Below are 26112 nucleotides of genomic sequence, written 5' to 3'. Positions count from 1 at the left end.
TTCTAATGTTTGAATTTAGCAGTGATTAGTAATTTAATATCTTTATTAGCTATTTTTAGTTTTCTTTTTTGAATTCTGTATGTAATATTTATATATCAATTTGTATATGTAACATGGCCATATATATGAATTATTTTCATATGTAAGTAAAAAATGCTTTCAGATACATCCTGTCTAAGATATACTGTATGCTTCAAAGAAAAAAAATGAAGTAATTTATTCTGCATTTGGTAGTTTTTTCTTTCTGAATTATTGCCGAGCCAGACCATAAAGTTAAAAATTTTCTAGAATTTTGATGAGTTTTGTTATAATTTAATATTTCTTATAAAATATTGAATAAATAAATCAAACTTATGAATAATTACTAATAAATATTTATTTATGAGGAATGATTTGGATAAAAATTGTTCAATTTTCTTTAAATGAGTGGGGCTGTTATACATTTTTGGTGCTACAATTAACAAATCAAGTTTTGCTAATCTATAATAAGTCATGTCTCTAAATATCTTTATGAAGAATAATAAGCAATGAGTATTTGTTATAATGTTTTTTTAGATATATAGTAATACATTTTGTTTAGTAAAATACCTCTAAATCTTTTTCTCCCTCCATAATGTGTAAATTAATTAATTAATTAATTACTTATTTTAATGTGTAAATTTTAAATGGCTGTAGGATCCTGGTAGACTGAATAAAGATGAGTCTAGGAGGTATCTAAATCCCTTTAAATATAATTAAATTACAAAATTGAGTTCATATTGAAGAATTTATTTTGATATTGATGGTTATATTTATGGTTTAAAAATGTCTTAGTGATTCTTAACAGATGTTAAAAATAGGTGAATTAAGACGTGTGACATTTTCTTTTTCATCCTGATATGTTCTCTCATTTGTATCACAGCTGCTTCTGATGACAGATGTTACAGATATGCAGATTGTGCCAGCTGTACTGCCAATACAAATGGGTGCCAGTGGTGCGATGACAAGAAATGCATTTCATCAAACAGTAACTGCAGTATGGTTAGTATTTATGGGTAAATGATGTTGTAGCTAACATGCTACTTCATAATCGTTAGCTTACCATTTAGTACCACTGTACAAAATAGCACTTTCCTTATCAAGATATTTAGAAGGGGGAAGGGTGAAATAGGGGTATGAGATTAAGAGATACAAACTACTATGTATAAAATTGATAAACAACAAGGATATATTGTCCAGTGCAGGGAGTTATAGCCATTGTTTTGTAAGAATGTTAAATGGAGTATATAATCTTTAAAAATGTTGAATCACTATGTTGCACACCTGAAGCTAATTCAATATGGTAAACCAACTATACTTCAAAAAAAAAAAAAGACATTTATTAAGTATGTAGGAAATCACCTACTTCCTGGTATGTTGTAAATTCAGCCTGTAGTTCCTTGCTCATATTTGTCAGTCTAGATTCCATTTTGAATCTGGAAACTTTTACTTCTTTTCATAAATAAGGTTGGGAAAATCCTTTCAAAAATTGTTTTTAAGAAAAGACTGTAGCTATAAACATTGTCTTCTGTGCTGATGAAAATAGGATTATATAAGGATTATATTATATAAGTCATTTCCGTGAGATTCTTGTCAGACATGCATTAACAGTGGTGTGGTTTAGGTTTTGTTTATACACTTTGTGTGTGAGTTTAATCTGAAGTATTGACAGTGGTAGTTTTCCTTTTATCTGTCTTTAGATCTCTGGTTCTCTGAGGCAATATTGTCCCCCGGAGGGACATTTGGCAATGCGTATTTTTTGAGTTGTCACAACTGTGGGGCTGCTACTGTCATCTACTATGGAGAAAGCCGGGGATGCTGCTAAACATCCTACAGTGAATGAACAGCCCTCCCACAAAAAATAATTGTCTGCCTCAAAATTTCACTAGTGATGAGGCTGAGAACCCTATTATAGATAAGAGTATTGAAAAAATAATAAAATTAGTATTGATGATAGATTAAAATGGATTAAGAGCAGCAAAAATTAACCTTTTAAGCGGGTAGCATCAAAATGTCCCATATTTTTTAGGGGATGTCAACAAGTTGAAGGAAAAAAATTTTTAAAGTATTAACAATTATGTTTAGTAGGGTTAAAGATTCTCTTATTGGAGTATAGCTTAAATAACTAAATAGTGTGCAGACAGATTTTCAACTAAATACATATTATTTTTTATTTTTCTGAATTTTTATTAATCAAGAAAACTATCCACTTGTTTTTCAAGATACCAGGCAGAAGTAAAAGGTAAAGAAAAGGGAATTTGAAAACTAAGTAATACGTTTTTATTTTATCATCTAAAATTTTTCTTTAGTAACCAGTCATATTTCAAAATACTTAGTTGTATGATTATATTCTAAAATAATATTTAAAACTTAAAATAAAGGAAAATATTGAATTATTGACTAATCAGATTGAACCCTTTTGTTTTCATACATACTGTGTTGGTGTATACTTTTCAGTGATATGAATTGCTGTAATGATAATAGATACCTCAATTTTATTTGAGTTTTAATGTTAATATGACATGACTCACTTTGAAAATTTGAATTATTTTTTATACTTGCATAATACTCATCTAATGGGAGTTACATTAGTGAATAATGTGGAAGTAGGAGGTAAGTAAAATAAAATATAGGAATAAGGGACTAAAATGGAGAACGTTATTAGATAAAAATTGCAAGCAGATTTTACTTAAAAATTTGTTCGGTAACTGAGTTAATTTGTGTTTAGACATTTACACTATATGAAAATACACATATCTCAAAAATTGTATTATGCAAATTGTTATCAAGTGTTCATTTTTAAAAGTGGCCTTTTGCTTTAGAGTTATTTTTGATAATGATGTGTTAACAAGGAAAGTACTGGGTGAGATAGTATAAGTGAGCAGATGGTACTCACTTGTAATTTAGACTTTGATGTAATATGTCTTTTGGACGGTTTTATCAGAATGTCTGATGATTAAGCTAAACCAAATGCTAATGGATACAGAAAGGTCTATGAGATTTTAGTGTAAATGATGTCCACTGAGATTCTATTTCATTATTTAGTCATAGTTACTGCAAGTTGCATATTTTGTGCTCTAATAGCTCCAATAACCTTACTTCTTACAGATTTTCATTTTAAATTTACATCTAAATATAGTAGGATGAAGATGAGTAGAGTAATGGTTATGCTTCACAGTCTGTTTACTAATGTGCATCTGGTTCATTAGGCCAAAAAATGCCAGCCATGTTTCAAAGTAACAGTCAGCTTTCTTCCATCATTGAATAAATTGGCCCTGTGTGTGACTGAAATATAATTTCATCTTTTGTACTGTTTCAGTATCAATAAATGATTATACTGTTCTTTTTTTTTAAAATAAATTTATTTTTGGCTGCAGTGGGTCTTTGTTGCTGTGCGCGGGCTTTCTCTAGTTGCGGCGAGCAGTGGCTACTCTTTGTTGCGCTGTGTGTGCTTCTCATTGCAGTGGCTTCTCTTGTTGCAGAGCACGGGCTCTGGGTGCACGGGCTTCAGTAGTTGTGGCATGCAGGCTTATTAGTTGTGGCTCACGGGCTAAGAGCACAGGCTCGGTAGTTGTGGTGCACGGGCTTAGTTGCTCCATGGCATGTGGGATCTTCTGGACCAGGGCTTGAACCTGTGTCCCCTGCATTGGCAGGCGGATTCTTAACCACTACGCCACCAGGGAAGTCCCAATTATACCGTTCTTAATGAAGAGCAGTTGAGTTATTTGGATGGTGACTCTGATGTTACCATTGTTATTCTAAATTGGCATTAAGCTGTTATTCTTTCTCTTATTCTAACATGTTGTTTAGCCATTCTCTTGTCTTTTTTATAGGTTATTTTATTTATCAGATGATTCAAGTAAATTTATTTTTAGTTAACAGATGTTTGGAACTATAAAAAATTGTATAGAATAATACTAAGATTTATATACTATATGAGAACAAAAAGCTATGAATCAGAAAAACAACATTAAGAAAATTTATATGTTCTTAATGAAAATGTGATGGTTGAATAAGAGTTGCAATGTAATTTGGGTTTTAAAAAAATATTTCTTCTGCGATTATTTTAGAATAAGTAAGATAAACATTAGTATCTATGTACTTTTTTCTTTTTTTTTGCGGTACGTGGGCCTCTCACTGTTGTGGCCTCTCTGGTTGTGGAGCACAGGCTCCGCGGCCATGGCTCACGGGCCCAGCCGCTCCGCGGCATGTGGGATCTTCCCAGACCGGGGCACGAACCCATGTCCCCTGCATCGGCAGGCGGACTCTCAACCACTGCGCCACCAGGGAAGCCCCTATCTATGTACTTTTAATCTGTGACCTTATAGTATATGCAATTTGCTCTAAAGAAATTAACATGTTTGAAATGGAGGTGACCGCAATGTATTTTATGTTGGAAAGTATAGTAGTTTATAAATAAATATTTGATGGGTGACATTTTAAAGTATATATCTAAGAGGATAAAAATTGCTTCAACCATTTTTATATATGGGCGAGTTATAAGCAAATTTTAACTGTTAAGTTTTTTGGTTGAAGAGAACTATTTAACACCCTTACATGAGAAAGCCTGAGGTAAGTATGTCTGCCTACTGAAATAAAAGGGGCCTCAGGGTGCAGCATGTGTTTTTTCCTTTTTGTTTTTTTCTCAAAAAAGAGTAACAGGAAGAGTTGAGCCCAAAATTTTAGAATTTGATTTTCATTATCATAGATGCTAAAAATATTATGTGAAATATTGAAACTTGGTATGTGCAGGGAACTCACACCAAAGTTTCTATGTTTCCTTTTTTTTCTTTTTTAACCTTTAACCTCTTAGAGCTGGAATTAGTTGAAATATGATAGTTGTGTAATAGGACTGATCAAAATGTAACTTTTGCAGGTTCTTTTCAACCTCCATTATGGAAATGTGACAGATACATACAGGAGAAACATCAATTAACCAAAACCATTATTTAATGTCTGTGGAAGTAAAATTAGTTTGAGTTATTGAGAAAATAATTTATCTTTTTAGATTTTATTGGATTTTGATAAAACATCTCTTTAAGTTTTTCTACTCATCATTTCTACTTCATTCCCAAGGATCTGTATGATAGTTTTATTATGACTAGAATTCTTTCATGTGATCATTGAGAGAAATGACTTTGTGCATTGGCTTTATTTATTGAATTGGAAACCTGTTATCAGATTCAATAGAATAGGTTTTCATTACATGGTTTCTGTTTCAAATTGTGTAATTTGCACGTTTTTCCAGTAAGCACACATTCTAATTCGAAGAACTTTGTTTAAATAAAGAAATGAGTAAGAGAAATTCTGATTCAGTACAATTGGATTTGGTGTTAGAAATCTGCATCGTAAAGCTCACCAGGTGACTTATATGTACACTGAAGTTTAAGAGTCATTGCTGTACAAAGGTGAAAAATAACATGCTTTATCTTTTAATTTTCTAGTCTGTGAAAAACTATACCAAATGTCATGTGAGAAATGAGCAGATTTGTAACAAACTTACCAGCTGTAAAAGCTGTTCACTAAACTTGAATTGCCAGTGGGATCAGAGACAACAGGAGTGCCAGGCTTTACCAGGTAAAGATTTCAATTTGGTAAATGAGTTTTATAGTCCACAGATGAATGCCATTATAGTAAAGAACGTTTAGTAAGAACATTCCATTTTCTAAAATTAAATCAGTAGCAAATAAACAATAATATTGGAGTAATGATAGCAGTGTTTCTACAAGAAAAGTTTGTATGTTCATTTGTAATTCTTTTAAGATGTTCAAGGTTTCTTGTATTTATTATGCTATTGACTTGATCAGAATACTGTTCAATTAAAAAATTATGTCTTAAAAACATAGAAAATAAAAAGTATTTAGACTAGTATCCAGATCTAGCAATGTTAACATTTTAGCATATTGGATTTATTTTTTAAGTGCCCTTTATTTTTTAAATTTCAGGAACTGTTTTTTACTGACTGCTTTTTTGTTACCAATTGAAACATTTATAGTAATTGTTATATGATTTAATGAGAATCTAAGTTCTGCAAACCAGAGCAAAACTCATTTATTTTTTAAAAAATAATTAATTAGGTTGTGCCAGGTCTTAGTTGTGGCAGGCAGGCTCCTTAATTGTGTCTCACCAGCTCCTTAGTTGCAGCATGTGTACTCCTTAGTTGCGGCTTGCCAGCTCCTTAGTTGTGGCATGTGAACTCTTAGTTGTGGCATGCATATGGGATCTAGTTTCCGGGCCCCCTGCATTGGAAGTGTGGGGTCTTAACAACTGTGCCACCAGGGAAGTCCCAAAACTCATTAAAAAGAAATTTCAATTTAATTTTTATAGCTAACACTCTTCTTAGTGGACCCTAAGTACTCTTTCTTTCAAATATGAAAGAGAAAAGCAGAAAATTGAAAACTTGTATAGATATTTAACGAATTCCATTTTCTTATTATACAGATAAGCTGAGACACACTGGTTATGTGACTTGCTTCAAAGTGCCTGACTTGTAAATGGCAGAGGGGACTAATAACTGGGAGTTCTATTTCTGTTCAGTTTTTTGCCTGTTTCTATATCATGATTTTTTTTTAAAATTCTTTCATAGAAAAATTTTCTGAACCTATGTAGTTCTAGAAAGTGTTGGAAAATTCCATCACAGGATTTAAGTCTTTCTTATATAAGTTCATGTAAGAAAATAAAAATTAGATTGCCTTTAAAAGTACGATTGAGGTTTTGGAATTTTCTCTATGTGCTGACTTTTGAAGCTTTTAAATAGTGATATATGCATGTGTGTTCACTTTGAGTAAATTAGAGAATATTAATGCAGTAGGCAGGATTTGAGAAGCATTAGTGATATGACACTAAACTTGAAAGTAATGATTTCTAAGTGTTAAAATCTAAAAATAACATGTAGATCAGAAAAAATACTTATAAAGTCTCTTTAAAAAGACAAAGAAAATGCTAGACTAAAATAAGATTTGACTGAAGGAATATATATGTTTATAGGAATATTACTCAATAAGAAGGGAATTAGATTACCAGTGGAAATTTGGAAAAATAATAGTGAAGTTTTATTTGGTAGTACCCATCTATTCATTGCTTGGGAAAATATTTTGGTTTAGTATAAGGGTTCTACTTGACCAGGCTATTATTTTGGAGAATAATAAATAGAATAAAATATTTTATTACGTACTAACTTACCTTGTCCTGTGTTCATATTTACTAAGAACCAGCTTGGTGTATATATAGTTTGGTTTCCATTCAGCTTGTCTCAAGGAAGTGAATGCTCTAAATGGAGGGCCCAGTCTGTATAGCAGTTGCACTTTTCCATGAAAATTTGTGAATTGCATTTTTCCCATTGACCTCATATAAAATTGGCAATTTGAATTTGTCTAACTAAACTTATTGAAAAAATTAACTGCTATCCTTTTAACTCTAAAGCTGAGTTAATGCTCAATACTATGGAAGCCTAAAACATCAAGACATTTGGGTCGGTGCTATAATTTAGTTTAGCCTCAAAGGCCCATGCATTGTTTGCATTTGTATGATTTATCAACCAGGTATTTTTGATCTTATAAAAAAAAAGCGACAGGCAAAACTAATGTAAATCCTTCCTTGATTTAGTAGGAAAGAAACAGCCGAAATTTAACCAAAACTTTTGCAGTCTTTCCTTAAAGTGATTTGGTACTTTAGATTTCAGAAGACAAGGAAGATTGCTGTATTTGTAGCCCGAAAATGAAAACAGACGTGTTTGAAAGTCTTATTAAATGACTCCAGTTTATTGAGGGGTTACTATGTTCCAAGCACCGTGTGTTATTCTCATTACCTAGTTTAACAGGACAGCAGTTATTAAAGAACCAGAGTACCCTGTAATATTAAGATATTATTTGCTTTTGTGATTCTCATTCTCTTATAGGTTTGCTATGTAAATAGTTTTCCAAAGGCTACATAATACGTGATTCCAATAGATTGAATGTAGATGCAGATACGAGAATACAGTTATATTAAACCAATACTAAAGAGATTTGCAAAAATATTTATAAAACAATGCCACACTTTTCACTATTTTGGTTTTTGGAGACTATAATTAAAAAATTAAATATGCTATTTATTTTAAGTTGTTATATTTTTCCCCAACATTTTATTATGAAAAATTTCAAACATAGAAAAACTGAAAAAATTGTAGAGAGGATACCCAATACCCTCACCCTAGATTCTATGATGCACATTTTCCTCTGCTTTATTCCTGATCTCTCTGCCTATCCATGCCCTATTTATTTATCAACCCATGTCAATTTTTTGATGCCAGGGACCTGATTTGAGCTGCTCCTAAGGAGAAAATTTGATGGTACATCTTCTTCAAGCCTATAATAGCATAAAGGGACAAGACATCCCAGAAACTGGAGAAGTGTGTTTGTAATAAAAATTTAAATTATAATTTTAAATGAATAAGTATATTTTTAAAAGATCAGTTTTTATTTTTAATATGATCAAACCCAATAGATATAAAATGCATAAGGGAAAAAATATGTGGAGTTCTCAATAATTTTTAAGAGTTAAAGGGGTCTTGAGACCAGAATATTTGAGAATTGCTGCTTTATAATAATTCCATAAAAATTGTATTAATGCATCCAGGGCTGAAAGGGCAAGAGGCACTGATATATTTAGTGATGTGGAAACTAAAATGTAGTGAAACTTCATAGATTGGTGTGTTAATAAAACACTGCAATGTTAATTAATGCACACTAGAGCATAACTTTATATTGTATTTATAAATCCATGTTTTAGAAAATAGGCACTGTTTTAAGTTCAATTTGGACCCTAAGGATAAACCACTGTTACTGAATGGTATGTTTAAACTTTCGAAAGACCTGAATGGCTGTGTAAAAATAAATACTAGAAAGCAAAGCTTATAGCTTCTTTACTATACGTAAATGAAATGAGACTTCTCGCCCCACAGTTATAATTAAAGAATCAAAGAACCCAGCTTATATCAAAATCGTACACCTGGGCTATGGAAATTAGATTTAGAGGACAATTAGCTACACTTGTAGGATAACTTTGAAATTGCTTTTGTTATGTGCTGGTTATTTTTCTATTAAAGTGATCTTGTATTATATAAATTGCACTTTGGGACATAAGTGCAGTAGTGATTTTACTTGCTGAGAAACCATATGCCAGTACACTAGGTTTACGCAGAAAACCTAACAGTCAACACATTTTAACAGATGTTATAGAGCCATAGCTTTTCTTATGTTCAAGAATTAAAGAAAAATTAGGATCTTCTTATTCTTCATCAAACTATTAGACACATTTAGTTTGGTACGTTATAGTGATATATTTAAATTTTTATTGTTAAAATTATTTAAACAAATACCGAAGTTGTATTTAGAATTCTAAAATAATTGAAAAATACACATGCTTTTTGGTAATCTAAAAATAAGATATAATTTTTTTTTTGACTAGCTCATCTTTGTGGAGAAGGATGGAATCATATCGGGGATGCTTGTCTTAGAATTAATTCCAGTAGAGAAAACTATGACAATGCAAAACTTTATTGCTATAATCTTAGTGGAAATCTTGCTTCATTAACAACCTCGAAAGAAGTAGAATTTGTACTGGATGAAATACAGAAGTATACGCAACAGGTAACAACTATACTTGTTTTTATTATGGAAATATGCTGATAATCCTGTAACCATTGGCAATGGTTCATTCAGCCTCTTTTTGTTTTTTAATACATTATTTTTACTAAATCGTCGAAGTAAAAGTGTAGAACTGATTTCTTTGGTAATAAAGTTTCTAAATTACTCATCTCATGTTTTGCTCAGTAAACCATTGCATTATCTTACCAAGAAGACATCTCATATGAATAAATATACTTTAAATATACTTTAAAACTTGTGCATATAATTTAAGAATTTGTTTTGAAGTGTAATAATTTTGGGATGTCCCTTATAATTAGAACACTAGACCAACACGTCGGCTATATTTGTATATATGTATCTTTGTGTGTGTGTTCTGTGGGTTAAGTTTTTGAATTACACTATTTTCCTAGGTATAGATTTGCTTGAAATAATATACAAATAGTTAGCAGGACTTAAACTGATTTTTAAAGTACATGGGAGATTTGGAACATACGGCATTTGGGAACAGTTTCAATTTCCTAGAGAGTTGGTCCATAGAAAATGGAATATTTCCTTGGAAATAATGTCAAATATCATTTTATAAGAAATTTTTAATAGGAACTCACAGTATTTTCTGTTCTTGGGATGTTAAAATACAGTCAACTCTTACGAACATATTAAGTTGGAGATTTGGAAATAATTTACTAAATATTGTTTTGAAATATCTTATTTAGATACTTACTTGAAATGTCTTGAGGACATTTTAAAAAATTGAGGTATATTTGATGTGTTGTTTCGGGTAGACAACATAATGATTTTATATTTGTAATATTGTGATATATATTGTTTTTGGGTTTTTTTTTAGGTTCCACATGTAAGTGAGATCATTTTCTTTCTCTCTCTGACTCATTTCACTTAGTATAGTGCTCTCAAGAGCCATCCGTGTTGTTGCAAATTTCAGTACCCTGTGATCTCACTTCTGTGTTGAATTTAAAACAAAGAAACAAGAATACACATGAAAAAACAAAAAACCAAGCTCAAAGATACAAAGAACAGATTGGTAGTTGTCAGAGGCAAGGGTGGAGGGTGGGCAAAATGGGTGAAGGGGGTCAAAAGGTACAGACTTACAGTTATAAAATAAACAAGCCATGGGGCTGCAATTCATGGCATGGTGACTATAGGTAATAATACTGTATTATGTATTTGAAACGTGCTAGGAGAGTGGATCTTAAAAATCCTCATCACAAGAAAACTGTGTATGGTGACAGATGTTAAGTAGACTTATGTGGTGATCATTCCACAATATATACAAATATTGAATCATTATTTTGTATACCTGAAAATAATATAATGTTATATGTCAGTTATACGTCAATTAAAGAAAAGAAAAAGTATAGTCAACTCTTAAGTTGTAGGAGATTTAGAAATAATTTACTAAATCTAATTTAAAATACCTTATTTAGTTCGTATACATACTTGAAATATACTAAGATAATATAAAGTGTCATAGCATCATTGAAGATTTTTGTATTTTGTGTCAAAATAAAATTAGAGCTCAATATAGATCGGGTAAGTGATAAAGCTAAACAATAATAAATACCTCAGATCTGAGGTGTGTACAATATTTGGCCAATGTTTAAGATACACACACACACACATAGACACCCTGTGGTAAATAATCCACAAAGTGGCATGATTTCTATACAAATAATGGAGATACGGCTATAATTCAACTATTTCTTTGAAAACTATATTAGATCTCAATGACTTTTTTTGACCTTAGGTTATGGCTTTTATTGGACAAGGGTCTGTTGGTGCTACAGAACTCCACTCTGCAGTGCAGTGGATATGGTTTTGGCTTGAAAACTTTTCAGAGCAAAGATTACCAATTGCTTGCTATTGAAACAGTTAAGTAATACTTCCTTGGTATAGCTGATTTTTAAGCAGCATTGAGGACAGCGTATCAAAATGATGGAGAGCATACAGTGTGGACATACTGCTTACCTCCACAGCTTAGTAGCAAGTTAGCCTCCCCAGTTTATGTTCCTCATCTGTAAACTGGGATATAGTAATCATAGCTACCTTATATGTTTATTGTGAGAAATAAATGGGGTATTGTATGTGAAGAGCATAGATACATTTTATTTCTTAGTGTTTACTAAAGTTATCATTATTATTGTTTGCATTTTAAAGATTATTTTTGTATGTCTGTTTCCACTACTGCTGTAACTACTATTTCCAAGAATCATTCATTAGATAATGAATTCTTAAGTAACTAAATGAATTTATTTGATGAATAGTTAATAATATTGATATTGACTGTAGAAAAATATTTGCCCCAGAATAGTGTTTTAATTTTTCCACTTTACAAAGCCTTCCTCCACTCACCCCCACTAATTATACTAGGACCTTTTCCTTCTTAAGATCATTTCTGATTTATGCTAAAGAATAGGAATATATGTTACTGATTTTCCTTTTGCTAATAACAGGGGAACAGGCATCTGATTTTTAAAAAGTGATATAAGAACAGTTTTGTATAAATGTTAAAAAAATTAGAGGGACTTAAACACATACTCTTTTGAAATGTTTGTATGAACATTCAGTTCATTACTATTGCCTGCCATAATTTTTGTGGTGGTATTAGTGTGTGTATTTCTCATGAGTATTGATACAGATAATTTAATTTCTAATGCCATTTTATATCTGTAGAGTCAAAGCCCTCCCCCATTAATAAAATTGATAAATTTATTATACCTCCAGTTTTTATAAATATTCAAAAGTTTTACGTGGATATTACATTGTGATACTTGGCTGTCAAACATTTGTTATATGCTTGATATTAATAGGGAAAAGAAAAACTATAATAATTAAATTTGTATGAAAAATTGATCTGTAAAATCATTTTTGTGTGAACTGAAGCTGTATTTCTGGGAAGGATGGGCTAACCTTCATTCATTTAGTACAAATTTATTGAGCACCTTCATTGTACTTGGCAGTCTACTGCTTGCTGAGAATATAGAGATCAAAAACAATCACTGTTGTTAAAGAGCTTATGGGGGAGAAATACAAACACAGTTATACCAAAGTGTGATAATTGCAATGATAGATGCACACAGAGTGATGTATGAAGGTAGAGGATGGATACCTGACCAGTAACGTGGACTTAAGGAGTTTCCTAAAGTAATGCTGTAGTTAATTATTGCAGGACTTTGAGTTGGCCAGCGCATGAAGATATTTGTAAGGAGGTCAGAGAAGTGCCTCTGTTTTTTCTCTTAATTTGCCTTGTTTGAGAGCTACCAGCCTTATGGTTGAGGATAAGATGCAAGTGGTGTCATCTAGGAGAGATCTGTTGATTTTTAAAAAATATTTTAGAAAATATTGACGGTATTATTTGTAAAGTTTTATTTTTAGTCATATGGAGCATACAGCATAATTTAAGATCTATTTATATTCTTGTACTACCAAGAGCTTCATTTCTTTAATTACAAAATTGAGATTCAGTTATCGATGAACATTTGGAAATTAGTCCTACTGAATATGTATAACTTATAAAGAGCGTCTTATTGGTAGATCCACATTCTTTGAGTTTTAGAAAGTACTAGTGTTTGGCATTTGAGCTCTATTGCTATTTTCCTTGTTTAAAATACATTATTTTTAGTTTTTACATTTTAAACTTGAAATATGCTATTTTAGAAGTTTCATATTTCAAGATTTCTTACATAAGTTGCTCACTTTTTCTTGCTTATGATTATACAGTAGGTCCTTATTAGTTATCTATTTTATATATAGTAGTGTGTATATGCTTATAAGTCATAAAGATTAGACCAACAATTATTTTGGATGTATGATGAACTTAGATTCAGTAGTTTGTGGCATAGCCTGCCCTGTAAATGAAGAATGTTTTATTTCATTAGAAATATGAGCTTTAGCAAAATTTCAAAGGTGGAATTTTCTGCAAGGTGACATTCCGCTAAGCATATCTTTATATAAAATGAATTATATCCTGAGTCATTGCAGTTGTATAGACATAAGGTAACCCTTCTGTAGCAAATAAAGATTGACAAATTCATGCACTTTAAACAGGTATCCTGGATCAAATGATCATTTACTTATCAGAAATGGCTAATGAAATGTTGCAATGATTTATGGTGTGCTGCAGTAAATTTTCATAATATAGTAATTTATCTTTCATTCTTCAACTGCCTGTCCAGTTCATTTACTGCGTAATAGTTACTTTAAATGTTTTATCAACTGCTTATTTTTCTGTTCCTCTCCTCTTCCTTGCAGCTTCTTATCATGATGATTTGGAGAATAATATTTCATTTTAAATGACTTGTTTTTACTTGGAAAAACAAGTAAAAAAAAAGATAGTTTGGAAATATAGACAGAGTTGCTGTAATGTGAAGCACAGTCATTAATCTGAAATAGCTATGTTGGATTGATTCCTGCTGTTATTATCAAGAACTATAAAAATGTCATAGCTTTTTTGTTATCAAAATATCTTTGAGAATAAGTATGAAATATATGATGATCACAAGGCAAAGCAGCATGTGTATTTTTATAATTAGAAACATTATTTATTAAGCACTATCTCTGTCTCAGGAATTGGATGTTGGAAAATAAGCATCTCTGTTCTAATGGCCTTGCTTAGGAAAATTTGTTGACTACCTACTATGTGTACAGTACTCTACTTAGGTGATATGAGATCTACTGTTATAATGAATATTCATAATATTTTAATTTCATTTAAGAAATATTTGTTGAGTATTTTCTGTGTGAAAATTGTTATATTTATGCACTATAAATTTCTAGGTCTACGGGTTCTTTATAAGCTCTCTAGGACCATTTGTACAACATATTTAGAATAAATACTGGATTTATATATCTTATTTCTATATTGTTAAAGACTCAAGTGGAGGGACATATTTTTCTCTATCCTGACAGTAATGTAAAAAAAAAAAAAAAAGATGATGTGGAGTTTTGAAGCTACTTCACATTATAATATTATTAGCTTGGTAACTGAGAACATAAATTATTATTATGTATATTTGAGGTAGAAATGTTTAGGAATGATGTCAGCAAGGTGATAGAATGGGAGTTTGCAGCACTCATTCCCTCACAGAAACATTGATTTGAACAATTATCCATATACAAAATACCTTTACAAAAGCTAAGGAGTCCAGGTAAGAGGTTATAGCACAGGGTTGGGGCAGTGGGCAGAACACAGAAATAAGAAAACACTCATTGAAGATGGTAGAAAGGACAGTTTCACATTACCTGCATCATCCTTCCCCTAAGCCTGCACGGTACAGGAAGCACGGTGAGAAAGGGTGAGAAATACCCTCTGCAAAGGGGAAGGAGAATGAAATGAGCACCGATTTTGCTTTGGACTCTACTTCCAGGCCTGCTCTAGTGAACCCCGGTGCCTAGATGATCCCTGTGGACCCAGGCGCCAGGCATATCCCAGTGCCACACTGGCTCCTGTGGCCTCAGGCTGCAGGCTGGCACCCACAGACTCAGCCTCCAGGCTAGTCCCCCATATACCTAGGAAACAGGAGACCTAGGATCCACACCCTCCCCATTAGACCCCAGCACTGGGCTGGCCTCTAGAGACCCAGGGTCAGGCTCATCCCAGTGGACTCAGGCTTCAGGCCCTCCCCTATGATCCCAGGTACCAGGCCCACCGCCATGGACTTAGGTGTCAGAAGACTCAGGACCAGGCTTGCCCCAGTGGACCCTGGTACCAGGCTAGCCCCTGCAGCCTCATGACATACTTGATGGCCCAGGTGCCCGGCTTGCCCCAGCACCAGTCCATAGGATTCAGGCTCATGGCCTGATCCAGTGCCAGGTAAGCCCTGTGGATCCATGCTCCTGGGTGGCTCCCACAGTTCCAGGCTCCAAACTGGCCCATGGACCAGGCTGCAGGCCTGCCACTGTGGACCAGGTTCCAGGCTCACCACTTTGTACTCAGTTACCAGTCCTACCCCAGTGGATCCTTGTGCCAGACTGGCCCTTCAGACCTAGGATCCAGGCCTGCACCCACAGACTCAGGCTCCAGGCTTGCCCTCGTGGAAAAGAGAAAGCAGCAGAAAGCTCATTTAAAGGAATAATTACAGGAAACTTCCCAAATATGGAGAGGGAAAAGAACATCCAGATCCATAAATCCCAAAGAACCTCAAATAGATTAAACATAACGAGACTTCCACCAAGACACATTATAATAACCCCAAATAAATCCAAGCATTTATGCTCAATTGATGTTTGACAGAGGTGCCAAGAACACACAATGGGAAAAGGACAATCTCTTCACTGAATAATGCTGGCTATTCTTATGCAGAAGAATGGAAGTAGATCCTTATCTTACACCATATTAAAAAATCAATTCAAAATGGATTAAAGACTTACACACATTAAGACTCGAAACTGTAAAACTGCAAGAGGAAAACACAAGAAAAAATCTCAACGTTGGTCAGGGCAATGATTTTTTGGATGTGACCCCAAAAGCACAGACCACAAGAGCAAATATAGATAAATGAGATTGTGTCAAACTAGTAAGATTCTGCATAGCAAAGGAGATAATCAAGAGTGAAGAGACAGGGCTTCCCTGGTGGCACAGTGGTTAAGAATCCGCCTGCCAATGCAGGGGACACGGGTTCGAGCCCTGGTCCGGGAAGATCCCACATGCCACAGAGCAACTAAGCCCATGCACCATAACTACTGAGCCTGCGCTCTAGAGCTCATGAGCCACAACAACTGAGCTCACGTACCACAACTACTGAAGCCCGCATGCCTAGAGCCCATGCTCCGCAGCAAGAGAAGCCACCGCAATGAGAAGCCCACACACTGCAATGAAGAGTAGCCCCTGCTAGCTGCAACTAGAGCAAGCCTGCTCACAGCAACGAAGACCCAACATAGCCAAAAATAGATTAAGAAAAAAAATAAAAGAGTGAAGAGACAACCTGTGGAATGGGAGAGAATGTAAACCATACATCTAATAAAGATTTAATGTCCAAAATATATAAAGAACTCAAATATTTCAACAGAAAATAAATAACCCAGTTAAAAAATGGGCAAAGGATATAGAAATTTTTCAAAGAAGACATAAAAATGGCCAGCCAGATATATGATGAAAAGCTCAACAGCAGTAATCATCAGAAAGATGCAAATCAAAACCAATTGAGATATCACCTCACACCTGTTAGAATGGCTGTTATCAAAAAGATAAGAGGTGGGCTTCACTGGTGGCACAGTGGTTGAGAGTCCGCCTGCCGATGCAGGGGACACGGGTTCGTGCCCCGGTCCGGGAGGATCCCACGTGCCGCGGAGCGGCTGGGCCTGTGAGCCATGGCCGCTGAGCCTGCGCGTCTGGAGCCTGTGCTCCACAACGGGAGAGGCCACAACAGTGTGAGAGGCCCGCGTGCCGCAAAAAAAAAAAAAAAAAAAAAAAAAAAAAGAGGTAACATATATTGGCAAAGATGAGGAGAACAGGAACTCTTGTATACTGTTGGTGGGAATGTAAGCAGTATAGTCAATTTGGAAAATGGTATGGAGTTTCCTCAAAAAATGAAAACTATCATATGACCCAGCAGTCCCATGTCTAGGTATATATCCAAAGGAAATTAAGTCAGTATCTTGAAGAGATATCTGCACTTCTATGTTCATTGCAGCATTATTCACAATAGCCAAGCTATGGACACAACTTAAGTGTCCATCAATGGATACATGGATGTATAAAGAAAATATATATATACATATAGGTATGTTAATTAACTTCATTGTGATAATCATTTCATAACGTGTACATATACCAAAAAAAAACATATACCTTATATAGGTATAATTTTCATTTGTCAATTATACCTCAAGAAAGCTAGAAAAAATGAAAAATAAAATCTCAGAAAGAAAAGCATAACTCTAAAGCAGAAACAAGGAAAGAAAAAGAGGTGTTCATAATCTAAAAAATTTTGTAAAGAGAGTACCTTGGACCAAGAATATATCATTATTTTTTCAGTCTCATTAGAATAATATATTTTAAAATTGAGTAATGATTAAAATAAGGTATATAAATACAGCATATATTTTGTTTCTAAGCGACTTTCGAAATATTATTGAGAGCACTAAGAAAGTTTACTTTGATGGCATTTGTCAACCTCTGTTAATTAAATTTAGGCATCAGGGTCAAAGATTTTATTAGTTTTCTTGATCTCTTTAATAATGAAAGTAGATGGCATTAATTTATCTAAAACTGCTCTAAAGTCCTTGTGTACTAGTAGAGGTCTGAACTAGGAGAGAGGCCCTTCTTCCTAGTCCTTTGTGAACCTGTTGTGAAGTCTTCACTCAGCCTTTATATACTGTTCATTGATTTTGTTTTCTGTTTTCTCACAGTGCATAAAATGTCAATTTAGCTTTAGATTCTTAACTCCACAACTGATTAGATTGGTAGTAACAGTAGTAATAGTAGCTGCAGCAGAAGTAGCAGTAACAGTAGCAGCAACACAATATGTTAAGTTTTTTTTAATGATCTTCCCTCATAAGATAGGTATTTATATCAGATATCACCATTTTATAGAAGAGGAAACTGAGGTTCACGAGGGCTAAAGAAATGACCCCAGTCATGTCACTAAACACAAAATATGTTTTAAACATAGTGTTCTATTATACATAATTCTCCAAGATGTGCTGGAATTGTTAATTATCCTTAGTACTCGAAGTCCTTAGAAAGGCAGTTCTATATATTTTCAAATGTAATTTTTAATGATAATGAACTGTTTGCTAAGGAATATGATGCAGGATTTTTACATCTCACTTTTTAAAAATGTCCCTTTTGCTATTGTTTACAGAAAGTATCACCTTGGGTAGGCTTACGCAAGATCAATATATCCTACTGGGGATGGGAAGACATGTCACCATTTACAAACACAACACTACAGTGGCTTCCTGGTGAACCCAATGATTCTGGGTTCTGTGCGTACCTAGAAAGGGCAGCCGTGGCAGGCTTAAAAGCTAATCCTTGTACCTCTATGGCAGATGGTCTTGTCTGTGAAAAACCTGTTGGTAAGTAGTCCAGTAAACTAGTATTCTTTAAAAATATGTTTCCAACCCTTCTTCCCACTACCCTCTTCCATGGTGTGATGCTATGTAGGCCTGAAGTAACTTTCACCATCTTTTTATGATGCTGATTTCAATGTATATTTTATCTTTATTCACATTCCCCACTTACTATTAGTGACCTCAGCCTTAACTTATGAAAATATCAAAATTGTATTGTTTAATACAATCTTTATTTCTTGGTTAAAATAGTGAGATTATGAACATATGGTTGTAGTTACAGTATAGTAATAATCTGTTCTTAATATTTTAATGTGTTTTACTTTTATAATAATAGTCTTTGTAAGAAAGATTTATCATTAAGATCAACAACTAATTTAGAATCATTTTAATCTTACAGATCTATTATTTCAGTTGGCAAATGAAGAGAAACCTTGCTGTTCCATCTTTTGTAATGGGTTTTTGTTAAGTGAGAAAGGAATATTGAATTCTTTTCTCTTTTTTTAAATACTATATTTTGTATTGCAGAAGAATATACATAACATAAAATTTATAATTTTAACTATTTTTCCCTTCAGTGTTTTTGAGATATAATTGACTTTTTAAAACATTTTTTAAGTATAGAGTTCACTGTCATTAAGCATATCCATGTTGTTGTTAATCCATCAGCACTATCCATCTCCAGAACTTTTTCATCTTCCCAAACTGAAACTCCATATCCATTACACAGTAACTCCCCACTCATCCCTCCTCCAGCCCCTGACGGCCACCTTCTACTTCCTGTCTCTATGAGTTTGACTGCTCTAAGTAGCTCATATAAGTGGAATCATAAGGTGTTTGTCCATCTGTGACTGGCTTATTTCTCTTAGCATAATGTCTTCCAAGTTCACCCATGTTGTAACATATGTCAGAATTTCATTCCTGTTTAAACATGAATAATTATCCATGGTATATATATACCACATTTTGTTTATCCATTCATATATTGATGGACACTTGTTGCTTCCACCTACTGACTATTGTGAATAATGATGCTATGAACGTGGGTGTACAAATATCTGTTCCAGTTCCTGCCTTCATGTCTTCTAGGTACGTAGCCAGAAGTGGAATTGCTGTATCATATGGTAATTCTGTGTTTAATTTTTTGAGGAATTGCCATACTGTTTGCTATGGAAGCCTCACCATTTTAACATTTCCACAAGTAGTGTACAGGCTTCCAATTTCTCCACATCCTTGCCAACATTTAAAAAAATAGTCATCCTAATGGGTGTGATGAATATTACATTTTATGTAAAAATTTTATAGTAAACTGTTTTATTTTTGTTTGTTGCTTTGATAAAGTGTGGAATGTTTATAGAATTATGACTAACTAGAAAAGTAAATAATGTTAGTGTACATAATATTTAGCCAATGGATAGAAAAACCTAGGTCATGTATTACATTTCTATTAAAAAATTTTAAATTATACAATTTTATGTACTTTGTAAACGATTAAAAATTTCCAAAGTATTATAAATTTCAAATTAGATAATAAATTTAAGAAGTATTGACATGTCATCTTCATTCTCATTTACCTTATCATACAATTTTAACTCTAATTTTTATCCCACACTTGGCTTAATTGAAACATTCCCTAAACAACAAAATGAACGAAACTCGTATACTTGTGTTAGAAAGCAGTTAACAAATAAAATAATTGTATTTGCTGATGTATTCCAGTTAGTCCAAATCAAAATGCAAGGCCTTGCAAAAAGCCATGCTCTTTAAGGACGTCGTGTTCCAACTGTACCAGCAACGGAATGGAGTGTATGTGGTGCAGCAGCACGAAGCGATGCGTTGACTCGAATGCCTACATAATCTCTTTTCCATATGGACAGTGTCTGGAGTGGCAAACTGCCACCTGCTCTCGTAAGTATTTCTCTAGAGTCCCTTTTTGTTTAACTGCAACATAAGTCACTTTTCTGTGATGGACAGAGAAATTGAACATTTGAGGAAGTTTAAAAAAATGAGAAAAAATATTGTCACTAATTATAATTGAAATTGCTAGTTACAAGTAAAAGCTAGTTTTAAAACCTCTCAATGCTGTAACCCTGATTTATATTATACCATCATTTTGAATTCCCCTGAGTCTGTTACCCTGCTATGAGCATTTTGCCACATTTGTGTTCCCCTGAACTCTGAGCGTGTGTTGAAAACAGAGTAACACTTCATGAAAGTGCTCACTTCAGAAGGATCTCATTGCTTCGTCGTGCTTCTTTAGTGTCCTTTAATCTAGCACAGTTCCTGTGTCGTCTTTTTTTATAACTGTGATTTTTTTTTTTTTTAAGAACCTACACCAGTTGTTTTGTAGGTTTCCCAACTTGGATTTGTCTAATTGTTTCCTCATGATTATATTAAAAGTTAAGTAGTTTTTTGGCAAGGATATATCAGTGGTGGTATATTTGCTACAAATGCAAGATGTATAATCTTGGCGTCACATGGGAAGTTGTGTCATCAGGCCAGTACTGAACTTACTGTGGGTTGTGCTTCGGGGGAAGACCCTGCCTCATGCTGGTCTCATGTTCTATAAGGACTATAGAATGAGGAAGCACCTGACAGTCTGTGTTACTAGGTACTGTGTAGTTATGAGGCAGCATGGTCATCCAGTTATAAGCCCTTCTTGCTCAGATGAGTGCCTCATTTAGAGGCAGCTGCTTAAGCCAATACAGGTGGAGACTAACTATCTCTTCCAGACCTTACATTACTCCCAGGGAGGATGTTTCCTTCCCCTAGGGACCCAACCAAATCCATATTTGTTCCATGTCGGGCACCAGTGTTGCTTGAAGAGCTGGGACAAAGTGGTAATTGCCACAGTGTAGGCTAGAGCTTGCAGGCTGTAGCTGTTGTGTGCATTTATTCTTCCAGGCTCTTGGCATCAAGTGGAGAGGTGTTCCTGGGATGAGTATGGCTGGACCTGTTATGGGTTGAGCTCCCTGTTGCTATCCCATTTTAGGAATTTTGATAAGGAATGGGGACGTACGTGATCAAGTGTGTGACAAGGGGGTGTTGCAGGCATAAAATGGTCTTGTTAGCACAGAAAACGTCTTATAACTAGGAGCCAGCTGCTGAGGAAGGTTGAAATACCAGTCCTGGAGACTTGTGGGGAGTTGAGACATTGCTCAGCTTCTCCTGCCTTGATTGTTGTGTTTGTTTCACAAAAGATCATATACGTATGACCCATTTAGATAAAGTTGAAAATAGGCAAAACTATGCTATATTGTTTAGGAATGAATTTTTTAGGTAGAACTGTAGGGTAAGGTAAAAAGTTATTCTTATAAATGTCAGATAGTGGATGCTGCTGGAAAAGATTAGTGGTGCTGATTAGGAAAAGGGTACAAAGGAGGCAATGTTCTGCTTCTAGGCTGCATGCAGGTACAGAGTATTCATTTAAAATAATTTATTAGTATCACATTTTTCTTTATGTACTTCTGTGTATGTGTGTTATATTTCACAATACAAAAAGGCTAAAAGGTAGGGAAAAAGGAACTTGGAAAGTCTCCAAGCTCTTAAACTTTTAAGAACTTTCTAAAAATTATTTAGAGTTAAGTCTAAGTTGTCTTCTCCATTCACAAATCTTTCTTATATTCCATTCTTTTCATTTGTTCATCTTCTGGAAAATAGTCTTCAGTAATTCTTTCCAAATAAATTTGTGACTAGTAAACTTTTTGAGTCTTTGCATGTCTAAAAGTGCATTTTTCATGTTCACTTGAATGATTAAATGCCTGGGTGTGGAGTTCTAAATAAGTTGTTTCCTTAGAAGGTCTAGCATTCAGTGTTGTGGATAAGAATTTTCATGCCAATCTAATTTTCATTCTTTTGTGGGACATCTTTTTTTTTCCTTTCCTTGAGAGCTTTTAAGACTATTCTCTTTATTCTTGGCATTCAAAAATTTGCAGTTTATTTGAATTCAGTTTTACAGTAGTTGATGTGAATTTCAAAAATGGATTCTCATTCGCTCTTAATTTGGAGAGTAGTTTTCCGTCATCTGCTAAAAATGTTCCTTAATGTCAAATTATTTGTTTTCTTCTATTTACTCTTATTGGAAATCTTAAAATAGTCATTGGAATTTTTGGATATATATCAATATCTCTTGTTTTTGCCTTTTTTTATTGGAGTATAGTTGATTTACAATATTGTGTTAGTTTCAGGTATATAGCAAAGTGATTCAGTTATATATATATACATATATATATTCTTTTTTTCATATTATTTTCCATTATAGGTTATTATAAGATATTGACTATAGTTCCCTGTGCTGTATAGTAAATCCTTGTTGCTTATCTATTTTATGTATAGTAGTTTGTATCTGTTAATCCCATACTCCTAATTTATTCCCCCCCACCCCCTCCTTTCCTCTTTGGTAACCGTAAGTTTGTTTTCTATGTCTGTGATTCTGTTTTGTATATAGATTCGTTTTTTTTTAGATTCTACATATAAGTGATATCATATAATATTTGTCTTTCTCTGTCTGACTTAATATGATAATCTCTAGGTCCATCCATGTTGCTGCATATGGCAATATTTCATTCTTTATTTATGACACGACATCTTCTTAAGCCAGTCATCCAGTCATCTCTTTATGGGCACTTGGGTTTTTTCCATGTCTTAGCTGTTGTAAATAGTGTTGCTATGAACATTAGAATGCATGTATCTTTTCAGATTAGTATTTTTGTCTTTTCTGAGTATATGCCCAGGAGTGGGATTGCTGGATCATATGGTAGCTCTGTTTTTAGTTTTTAAGGAACCTCCATACTGTATTCCATAGTGGCTGCACCAATTTACATTCCTGTCCACAGTGTAGGAGGGTTTCCTTTTCTCCACTCCGTCTCCAGCATTTATTATTTGTAGAATTTTTGATGATAACCTTTCTGACCAGTGTGAGGTAATACCTCATTGTGGCTTTGACTTGCATTTCTCTGATGATTAGTGATGTTGAGTATCTTTTCATGTGCCTTTTGGCCATCTCTATGTCTTCTTTGGAGAGATGTCTATTTAGGTCTTATGCCCATTTTTTGATTGGGTTGTTTGTTTTTTTTGTTATTGAGTTGTATGAGTTGTCTGTATATTTTAGATATTAACCCCTTGTTGGTCACATTGTTTGCACATATTTTCTCCCATTCCATAGGTTGTCTTTTCATTTTGTTGATGATTTCCTTTGCTGGGCAAAAGCTTTTAAGTTTGACTAGGTCCCATTTGTTTATTTTTGCTTTTAATTCTTTTGCACTGGGGGACTGACCTAAGAAAACATTGATATGATTTATGTCAGAGAATGTTTTGCCTATGTTCTCTTCTAGAAGTTTTATGGTGTCATGTTTATCTTTAGGTTTTTAAACCATTTTGAGTTTATTTTTATATGTGGTGTGAGGGATTTTTCTAATTTCATGGATTTAGATGTAGCTGTTCAGCTTTCCCAGCACCACTTGTTGAAGGGACTGTCTTTTCTCCATTGTGTATTCTTGACTCCTTTGTCGTAGATTAATTGGCTGTAGGTGTGTGAATTTATTTCTGGGCTCTCTATTCTGTTCCATTGATCCATATGTCTGTTTTTGTGCCAGTACCATGCTGTTTTGATTACTGTAGCTTTGTAGTATTGTCTGAAGTCTGAGAAGGTCATGCTTCCAGCTTTGTTCTTTGTCCTCAGGATTGCTTTGGCAATTCTGGATCTTTTGTGGTTCAGTATGAATTTTAAGATTATTTGTTCTAGTTCTGTTAAAAATACCATGCATATTTTGATAGGGATTGCATTAAATCTATAGATTGGTTTGGGTGGTGTGGTCATTTTAACAATATTAATTCTTCCAATCTAAAGACATGGGATATCTTTTCACTTCTTTGAATCATCTTCAGTTTCCTTTTCAGTGTTCTATAGTTTTCAGTATATAGGTCTTTCACCTCCTTGGTTAAGTTTATTCCTAGGTATTTTAGTTTTTTGATGTGATTTTAAACAAGATTGTTTTTTCACTTTCACTTTCTGATATTTCATTGTTAGTGTAAAGAAATGCAACAGATTTCTATATGTTAATCTTGTATCCTGCTTCCTTGCTGAATTCATTTATTAATTCTAATAGTCTTTGTATGGAGTCTTTAGGGTTCTCTCTATATATAGCATATACTGTCATCTGCAAATAATGACAGTTTTATGTCTTTCTTTCCAATTCTTGTCTGATTGCTGTGGCTAGGGCTTCTAGTGCAATGTTGAGTAGAAGTGGTGAAAGTGAGCATACTTGTCTTGTTCCTGAATTTAGTGAGAAGGCTTTCAGCTTTTCAGCATTGAATATTATTTTGGCTTTTGGTTTGTTGTAAATGGCTTTTATTATGTTGGGATATGTTCTTTCTATACCCAGTTTAGTGAGAGTCTTTATCATGAATTGATGTTGAATTTTATCAAATGCTTTTTCTGCATGTAATGAAATGATCATGTGGTTTTTGTCTTTCCTTTTGTTGATCGGGTGTATCACATTGATTGACTTGTGTATGTTGAACCATCCTTGCCACCCTGGAATGAATCCAACTTGATCATGGTGTATGATTCATTTTATGTATTGTTGGATTCAGTTTTCTATTTTTTTGAGGATTTTCTCATCTATAGTCATCAAAGATATTGGCCTGTAATTTTCTTTTTTTGTAATGTCTTTGTCTGGTTTTGGTATCAGAGTGATGGTGTCTTCATAGAATGACTTTGGGAGTGTCCCTTCCCTTCATTCTTTTGGAATGGTTTGAGGAGGATGGGTATAAATTCTTCTTTGAATGTTTGGTAGACTTCCCCAGTGAAGCTGTCCGGTGCTGGACTTTAGTTTGCAGGGAGTTTTTGTTTTGTTTTGTTTTGTTTTTACAGATTCTATTTTACTTCTAGTGATCAGTCTATTCAAATTATCTGTTTCTTCTTGCCTCAAATTTGGTAGGCTGTGTATTTCTAGAAACTTTTCCATTTCATGTAGGGTGTCCAGTTTGTTGGCATATAACTCTTCATATTTTTATGCCTTTTTCTTTTATTCTCTTATGACTTTTTGTATTTCTGTAGTGTCAGTTGTTACTTCTCCCCTTTCACTTCTTATTTTGTTTATTTGGGTCCTCTCTCTTTTCTTACTGGTGAGCCTGGCTAGAGGTTTTCAATTCTATCTTTGTGAAAAACCAGCTGTTGGTTTTATTGATCTTTTCTATTGTTTTTTGATTTCTGTTTTATTTATTTCCTCTCTGATCTTTATTTCCTTCCTTCTGCTGACTATAGGTTTTGTTTATTCTTCTTCTTCTAATTCTTTTAGGTGGTAGGTTAGGTTGTTTATTTGAGATTTTTCTTGTGTCTTGAGGAAGGCCTGTATTGCTATGAACTTCCCTATTAGGACTGCTTTTGCTGCCTCTCATGGATTTTGTCAGTGTGTTTTTATTGTCATTTGTCTTG

At 33.7% G+C, this 26112-nt stretch overlaps 1 protein-coding gene across 2 annotated transcripts in view; it reads left to right on the top strand.

Moving 5' to 3' along the window:
* The window catches only part of ATRNL1 (attractin like 1), a gene marked incomplete at its 3' end in the record, with an annotated part of 683994 nt that overhangs the window by 132293 nt on the left and 525589 nt on the right, over positions 1–26112 (top strand). For both annotated transcript variants that reach the window (XM_082854377.1, XM_082854378.1), the window contains exons 13-17: positions 902–1020; positions 5463–5595; positions 9466–9647; positions 18467–18680; positions 20394–20582. In XM_082854377.1, coding sequence (XP_082710503.1) covers positions 902–1020; positions 5463–5595; positions 9466–9647; positions 18467–18680; positions 20394–20582 — 837 coding nt within the window. The remainder of the gene's footprint in view (positions 1–901; positions 1021–5462; positions 5596–9465; positions 9648–18466; positions 18681–20393; positions 20583–26112) is intronic.

The sequence above is a fragment of the Leucopleurus acutus genome, assembly GCF_964270905.1.
Source record: "Leucopleurus acutus genome assembly, chromosome: 14".
In the NCBI taxonomy this organism is placed as follows: domain Eukaryota; kingdom Metazoa; phylum Chordata; class Mammalia; order Artiodactyla; family Delphinidae; genus Leucopleurus; species Leucopleurus acutus.
The sequence above is the reverse complement of the archived record's forward strand: the minus strand, read 5'-3'. Positions and strand labels throughout refer to the sequence as shown.